At 39.6% G+C, this 7990-nt stretch overlaps 1 protein-coding gene across 1 annotated transcript; it reads right to left on the bottom strand.

Moving 5' to 3' along the window:
* Nucleotides 1-415: 415 nt before the first annotated feature.
* Nucleotides 416-6388, bottom strand: TTC32 (tetratricopeptide repeat domain 32). The gene is made up of 3 exons (XM_069494489.1): nucleotides 5895-6388; nucleotides 1649-1815; nucleotides 416-896 (listed from the first exon to the last, which is right to left on the bottom strand). Exons 1-3 carry the CDS (start codon nucleotides 6044-6046, stop codon nucleotides 757-759), a joined length of 459 nt encoding a protein of 152 aa, XP_069350590.1. The 5' UTR covers nucleotides 6047-6388; the 3' UTR covers nucleotides 416-756.
* Nucleotides 6389-7990: the final 1602 nt, after the last annotated feature.

Raw genomic sequence — 7990 nt, 5'->3', positions numbered from 1 at the left:
GCTAGCTACATAAAACAGCTTTACTCTCAAGCAAATGCTATGCGGAGAAAAGGGGCAGGGGACTAGACCAGATTAAAAGAACTCAAAGAGACATAACAAAATACAATGAAACTTGATTGGCTCTAGTTCCAGAAATAAAAATCTACCCATTTTGGAAATAACTGGAGAAATCTGAATGTGAGCTGGACATGAATTATTAATTTTATTAGGCATTTTAATGGTATTGTGGTTATAAAGGAGGATCTCTTCAATCGTAGAAGATGTGGGCTGAAATATTTACGGTTGAAGTGTTGTGATCTCTGCACCTTATTTTCAAACGGTTCAGCAAAAATTATATATTTAAATATAGAGAAAAAGCAAATGTGGCACAATGTTAACTGATGAATCTAAGTAAAGAGTTTACAGATATTTACTGTATTATACTTGCAAATTTTCTGTAGATATAAAATTTTTTAATAAAAATTAGGAATAAAAAATAGCAAAAAAATAGTTTTACTGAAGAAAATACCACATGTTTCTTTAAATATTTTACTGTAATAATATGCACTTATACATTGATATTACTTATTTATACTTTATAAAAAGCATACCTATTCAACCTGGAATTAACTTAAACACATTATTTAAATTTCAGTGCTAATGCATGAATCTCTTTATCTTAAATATAAATCAAAATAGCTCAATATCTATTTTAAATTACATAACTAGATGAAAGTGTAAGGATCATGCTCTAGTATTTTAATAAAGTTTAAAATCTCAACAATTATTTCCAATATTTCTTCTTTGTTTTTCTTCTTTGTCTAGAATAGTCTGTTTTAAGCTCAAAGTAGCATCTTGAAATCCAGGATTAATGTCTAATACCTTCTTGAAATCTTCCAAAGCATCATCAAAATATCCTGTACCAGAACCCAAAAAATGGAAAAGAGAAAAAAAAAGCTGAGTATTTCTATCTATTATTCATAGCAAAGTTTGGATATACATACTTTTGCTTTTATATTTACAAGCTTCCAACCACTCCTAGTAAAGGGATTTTTTTCCTCTTAATGATGATGATATAGGGATGTGTACATCACAGTCATTCTGTGTGCTCTTTTGGAATAATACACCTAAAATTACCTATGGGCTTATTTTATTAACATTTAACAGATAAATAGCATAAATCATAAAATTTCAACAAAACTATACTGCCTATGGTTAGATAATTGCAGTGAAATTAAGAAACAGAAAATTTTCTTTTTTTTAACACTTAAAATGAGAAATACTACCTACATAGTCCTTTTAATCCAAGGATCTTTTAAACTTCACTTTCTATTGTCTTATGTGTCTTCAAAGAGTTATAACTCAGAAAAGTTTTACAGGCGACCATCAGCATTACCCTCATTTCACCGCTGGGAATGCACAGGCACAAAGCAATGGGGTCACCCCCGCTCCTGCGCCCAGGTCCAATTCCCACCCCAGTGCTCTGCTGTGATCCACGCCTTTGGAAAGCCTAAAATAAACTCAGGTACGCTTCCTTTGTTCCAAGCTCTAAACCTAAATTTTGTGTAACTTTAAAACTTAATTACCACATTAGTTTACAACATTTGAGAGCTCTGAAATAACAGAATGCAGTCAATGACAAAAGCAAAAAAACAAAAAAAATTCTTACCCAGCCTATACAGTATCAATCCTCTGTTGTAATACGGAACTTCAAAATTGGGTTGGACTTCTATGGCAGATGTGTAGTCATCCATGGCTTCATAAAAATCAACCCTGAAGTACTTGATTTGCCCCCTGTTGTTATATGCAGTAGCCAAATCCTCAGGGTTGCATTTGCTTTAAACAAAAAGTTCACATTAAAAACACCGTGTTAGCAAATTCCTCTCATTTCCACTTTCATTCTCTTTTGGGTATTGTCAAACTTCATAGGCTGTAACATGCAGTATCTATACTGAAAAACCAAGCTGAAGAAACCAGGTACAAATAAATAAACTGAAACCCATTTTTGTTTAACCCCGTTTTCTACTGTTGTAACACTATACCACTACAATGTCAATCTGCAAAGCACATTAATTTTATAGTGTGTTCCAAGCCCCTGTTCACTGCCAACTTGTTTTGCCGAATATTAAAATGATTGTTCATTTTCTAAGCACACACCAGCAGGGCAAAGAAGACAGATCAGATACATGCTGAGCAAAGGGAAAGCCAGCCCAGAGTTCAAGTTTGTTACGGATATGTCACAATGTGAATCAATTTTATTCTCAAATTTTTAAGTGACCTTAAAACAATGAGATTTGAAATCAGTTTCTACCAATAAAGAAATAAAGTTAACCCTAGGTGAAAATTCAACACACTGATCCCCAGGGAGTGATCTCCGGGTACAGAGCTGCCCTCCCTCCAGCCTTAGCTGAGATCCCCCCAACACCAGGCTGGCTTCTTCTGAGGATGGTGGGCTCCTTTAGCCCCGCTAGGACTCTGGCACACTTTGGAGGTCCTGCACGCAGAACTGGCTCTGCACCTGAGGGCGCTCGAGGCTGCCCAAAGAGCTTTAAATCAGCAGACTTTCCTGTAAGGGACCGGATGCCCAGGCAGCTCTGACTAGCCACCAGCTCAACAGGTCACAGCCCCTTGCTGCCCAGAACCTTTCTCCGCACAGGACAAATCAGCTGCACAGAGAGCACTAGAGGCTTTGCTCTCAGTCAGGGACAATTTTGTTTCCCTTTGTTTTTCTCAAAGTGATTTTCAAATTTGCACCGACCAGAGAAGATGCAGGTTAAATTTATCTGTAATTTATTATACTCCATAGTGCAAAGAAATATTTGTGACTACAGTGTTACTATAATAAAAGCTACTTCTCTTAACATCGTGATCCTTGAGATTTCAGACAGGGACAGTCCCTGCTACCAGGGACTACTGCTACCAAAAGAAGCCCTCACAGCCCAGGAGCCTCCTTCAATCTAAGTTTGCCAATAATGGAGAGGGACTGTTGAAATTTCAGAAAATTTCCTTTCTGTGAGCTATGACTGAGAGAGACCGGGTACAAGGATACTTCTGGATGTCACTAGCACCTCTGTTAAAACCTACAGAACAAGAGGACACACTCCCTTCATCTACCTCTGTTATGACACTAGTATATGCTGTCTAGGAGGGTATGAAGAAGAAGGCAGCCTCAGGATGCCAGTAAGGTTTCAGCCATTCAATTTCAAGCTTCAAAGCTGTTACAAATTCTTAATATTAACTATATGTTAATTATATATTAACTCTTAATATATTCAGAGGCTCAGAGAATGTTAGATTTAAAATTAGATCTCATTACAACAAATTCTACAAGCCTACTTTCTGTGTGGAAATTTTGTTTCATATTTAAAAGAAATGAGCTAACAGTTGAAGCTGAATTTTTTTATAATATTAAAATCATTGTAATGATAGTATTTCTTGTAATGGAATTTAACCAAGTTACCTAATCCAAATGTGCATTTTTAACATTTGCTAACTTTAACAACAACAAAAAAATTGGAAATTAGGTTTATGGCTAAGGCTGCACTTTTGGATATTAAAAGAAAATGTTACCAACCATTCAGAGTGAAAGGCAAAGACTGCAAATACTGTTGCAAAATGATTCAATGACCCAATATTTTAAAAATAAATGTAAACTCCAAAAGATTAATCTAAGGGAAAAAGTTGAAATGACAGAATTCAGTTTCAATCCATGAGTTCCTAGAAGAATTTTAGAACTGTGAGGAAACTGAAGGCTCTTTTTACTGATGAGAAACTGTGGCTGAGAAAAGGTACTAATCATGGGGCAGAACCAACACAGGAATTCAGGCATGCTGAACTCCCTTCTGCTGAGATACAGCAAATTTTCTTTCCTATGCTGCTAAGGGGCTAGTATTACATTTGCTGCAGACACTTTTGTTCCAAGGCTGAGATGTGTAAAGGAGGAAGAATAACAAGACTAGACAGCAGCAACATACTTGCTGCTGATGAATACTTTTTGAAAGCTACTAGATAAGTTTATTCTTGAAGCTTGAAACAAGGATAGGAAACTAAGTTTTCCATGTTTACTAATCTCTTCTTTTGGGAGGGGTGCATTGAGACAAGGATGGTGGTACCATCTGCCTGTTCAGAAACTTCTATTAATTATATTCTGGTGTATTACTGAAATAAGAAAGCAATTTTATCTTTCTGGTTTAACTCCATGAGTTTAACAAACAGGATAAGAATCAACTTCTTAGTGTTTAGTTAAGCCTCATACAAAAGAACAGCTGGCATCCTGTCAAGAAAAAGCAAATCCTTGAGGGGAGAGGAGAGTGATGGTGCAGACAACTCAGAACTGTCAAAAAAACGAAAAGAAAAAGAAGCTGTTCAACCAACCTCTCTCTGTTCTTTCTTTTCACAGCCTGGTCCACTTCATACCATCAACAAGCAGAACAAAGGTAAAACTTGGAGTAACAACAAATGCTACATATTCAGGCATAAACCACAAAGATGCCTTAGGCAAGCAAACATTAGCAGGTGAGGCTCTTAAACATCACAAAAAGAAAGACAACCAAACATCATATTCTTCCTGGTGAAAGTACCTACAAAGTATTCTTGCCATATATTTAATCTGAATTGGATCAACTCTCAAGATTTAACTACCAATTCACAAGCAATATGAAACAGATGACTGTATTAAACGACATCAGAGAAATGCATTCAGAAATCTTAAGTATGGAAACACTCAGGACAGAGGAAACAATCTCCTCAACAAATAAACTGAAAGGAAAAAAATGGGAAGGAGGGCCTTATACATTCAGAGAGACCTGATGTGTATCCTGACTTGAACCATTGCTAAATACAAACTAACCGAAGAACAAAACACCTTTTTAGTCAGGAAAGTTCCAACACTGACTATTTGAGATTAAGAAATTACGTGATAATACTGATGTCGTGGTTAGGTCTCTTTAAGAATTCTTAGCCACAAAAAACAATGATAAACTAGCACCTCTTGTATTACTGTGGATAGAGCTAGAGCCCATTTCACTAAGTATCACAAGAATGGAAAAACAAGCACCACATGTACTCACCATCAAATTGGTACTAACTGATCGACACTATGTGCACAAACGGTGGTAACATTCATCGGGTGTCCGGCAGGTGGGAGGGGGAGGAGGGGATGGGTGCATTCACACCTAATGGGTGCGGTGCGCACCGTGTGGGGTATGGACACGACCCCGGCGGGCAAGGGCAATATATATGTAACCCAAACACCTGTACCCCCGTAATATCCTGAAATTAAAAAAGAATCCTTAATATTTAGCAATACATTCTGAAACATCCTGGATGAATACTACGTCTGAGTGAACTAATAATGCTTAAGCCGAGTGATAAATACCTGGATGTTCATTATATTCGTTTCCATATACTTAACTGTTTCTCTTAGCAAGTGAAAAACAAAACCAAAAGCCCTCGCTGTGAGGTTTTGGTCCGAGTCGCGGTACTGCGTTCTAGCGCGGCACCACCTGGCCGTGTCTCCTTCCCCTCCCCAGGTCTTGGATACCCCGCCTGTTACAGTGATGAGTGGAAAAGCCCTGTCGCCTCTAAGTCTCCGGATCAGAGAGTGAGCAACGCGGCAGGCAGGACACCGGGGTGAGAGGCTGCGGCGCGCATGAGGACCGCGCAGGGGGCTCCGCTCCCGGAAGCTCTTCGCACCGTCCCCACAGACGGCTCCTCGCGGGGGGCTCCCTCCCCGCGTTCTCTGCCAGCCCCATCCTAGGCCTCGCCTTGGCCTTTCTGGGAAGACGAGCATCCTCGTGCTGGGTCAAGACACAGGGCCGCCAGTGAACTCAAGTGGCCGAACAAGAGTTGCAGGCGACACCAGCCGCGCACCTACCCAAAGAGAAACCGAGACCCCCATTTCTCGCGATAGTTACCTCCCGGGACTCGCGCGGAAGGAGGCAGCACAGGCGCACTGGCGAATGTAAACGGAGTACAGCGCCTCGGCCTCGGTGTACTCGCCCTTCTTGAAGTGAGCGTGGGCAAGGTCTAGGGTTGCGTGGCTTTCTTGCCCCCGCTGCCCTTCCATAGCGGTCGAAGACGTAGCTTTTGGTGTGGAAAGGGGGTTGATTTCTGAGCGATTAGAGGCGGCACCACAAAGCCACTTCCGCACCCCGGAATTTAATTTGACAGCAAAATTTGGGCGCTAGGTTTGTGCCTTCTGAGGACCCGTCGTCTCGCGAGATAATTGGTCGGCTGCTGGCAGAGTGCTTGGGAGTCCAGAGTAGCTTTCACAGGCTTCTGCGAACTGCGTTTTTATCGTTATTACCGTTGGTTCCGACTGCCTCGTTTCTCAGAAAAACATCAGATCCACAGTAGCAAACTGGCTTCCAAATCCATTGTCTGAATAGCTGGGCGCCCGCCCTTAGTTATAGCGGATTGGGGACTGATCATGCCGGAAGCGGAAGCAGCCACGGTTTGTTTGTGAATGGCTCATTGATCTGCGAACTTTTTGTAGCTCTCTGCGGGTTCCGGCGTCCCTACTTGGCGACACACCGCGTTTAGGGTGTTCTGAGTAGGCTTGGCTAACCTGAGACACTTTGTGTGGAAATTGCAAGAGGTTTATTGTCCCGCAGCCCTAGGTTCGAATTCAAATTCTGCTGTTTATCAGCTCCAGAACCCTAGAGGGCAAACTTACCCGCCTTTTTGACCCTCTGGAATTGTGTTAGGATTAAATAGTATATTGTGGGAGTCTGGGGCTTTTGATCTTACTTTACATTCTCTGGCTGTTTATGCCAAAGGGAAGTCCAAATAGTAATTCAGACGTTTCCTTCAAATTAAAATTATGTAAAACGTTTTGTTAACCACAGTACAGTACATACGTGCTGTCCGGGTCCCTCAGTTGTTTTACTTCCCAAACTGCTCGAGGCCCCTTCCGTCAGAAAAAGTGAAGATGAAAAATATATTTGGGGCGTGATATTTGCATGAAAAAAATCTCACCAGGGAGCAAGCCAAGCAGAAAAAGCAGCACGTGTAAAAGCCATGAGGTAGAAGATTTGTCTTGTTCAAGGAAAAACAAAGATATTCATGGCTAACACCCAGTGATTTAAGGGGAAAGTAGCACGATATGTAGTAAAGACTGGGAATTACAGGCGTGAGCCACCGCGCCCAGCCTACTCATGTATTTTTAAAATTTTCTACTATGAACATTTGTTACTTTTGTATTAAAGAAAAAAGTGAATTGAGAATAATCTTAGACAGTAGGGGCAACATATATTGCTATTTTCATTTTAGAAACTCAGTAGCAAAATCTCAGAGCTACAACATATCAAATTCAATACGTACTCTTGATTTTCTCTTAAAAGTCTAATAACATATTTTCTTCCTTCATTTCTAAATGAGAACTCAACGTCGCCACTAAGAAGTAATTCACTGCAACCTCCAATAATCTGACATTTGCCTAGTATCTTTATAAGGTCATAGGATTTTTTTCCCCATTTGGTAGCAAAAGTGGTATTGTACATCTATTGTACCTCCTGCCCCTTCTCCCTTTCTCCACTCTGAAGCCCAATACCCTCCTAGACAACCACCATCAAAATATTTAAATGAAGACAAAGCAAACACCATGTTATCCATAAGTTATAAATAAATGAAACTTAGAATAAATGCAAGTCAATTTTTCTTCAATATTTATTATTTTTATATTTTTTCACTTAATGCCACATAAATCCTAAGATGTCAGCTCTTGCAATACAGAAAGATAATTTCAAAGTGTATTTTAGCAAAATAACTTATAATGAAATTAGCATTTGTGAATTATAGCAGGTCAACAATGCTGTGTTGCTTGTTAGGCACCTTACTTATCAGTCAAAGCTTTATCAGTCGGTTCCATCATTTCAATACTTTGGCCTACCACACTACTTTGAAACATAATATAATTCAGCGCAGTTTTGTGATGATGAACATCTCAGCAGTACTCAAAGGGAGTCAGTTCATATTTATTGAAAAAACAGAACATAACTGTTTCATTATG

The sequence above is a fragment of the Eulemur rufifrons genome, chromosome 19 (genome assembly GCF_041146395.1).
Source record: "Eulemur rufifrons isolate Redbay chromosome 19, OSU_ERuf_1, whole genome shotgun sequence".
NCBI lineage: Eukaryota > Metazoa > Chordata > Mammalia > Primates > Lemuridae > Eulemur > Eulemur rufifrons.
Note: the sequence above shows the minus strand (reverse complement) of the source record. Positions and strands in the feature narration are given on the sequence as shown.

What these genes read in the sequence shown, in the direction of transcription:
- TTC32 (XM_069494489.1), bottom strand. Translation starts at nt 6,046, where the DNA reads ATGGAAGGGCAGCGGGGGCAAGAAAGCCACGCAACCCTAGACCTTGCC. An exon ending in TTCCGCGCGAGTCCCGGGAG is followed by an intron (nt 1,816 to 5,894) that starts GTAACTATCGCG and finishes TTTTGTTTAAAG; the next exon opens with CAAATGCAACCCTGAGGATT. An exon ending in ATTGATACTGTATAGGCTGG is followed by an intron (nt 897 to 1,648) that starts GTAAGAATTTTT and finishes GTTCTGGTACAG; the next exon opens with GATATTTTGATGATGCTTTG.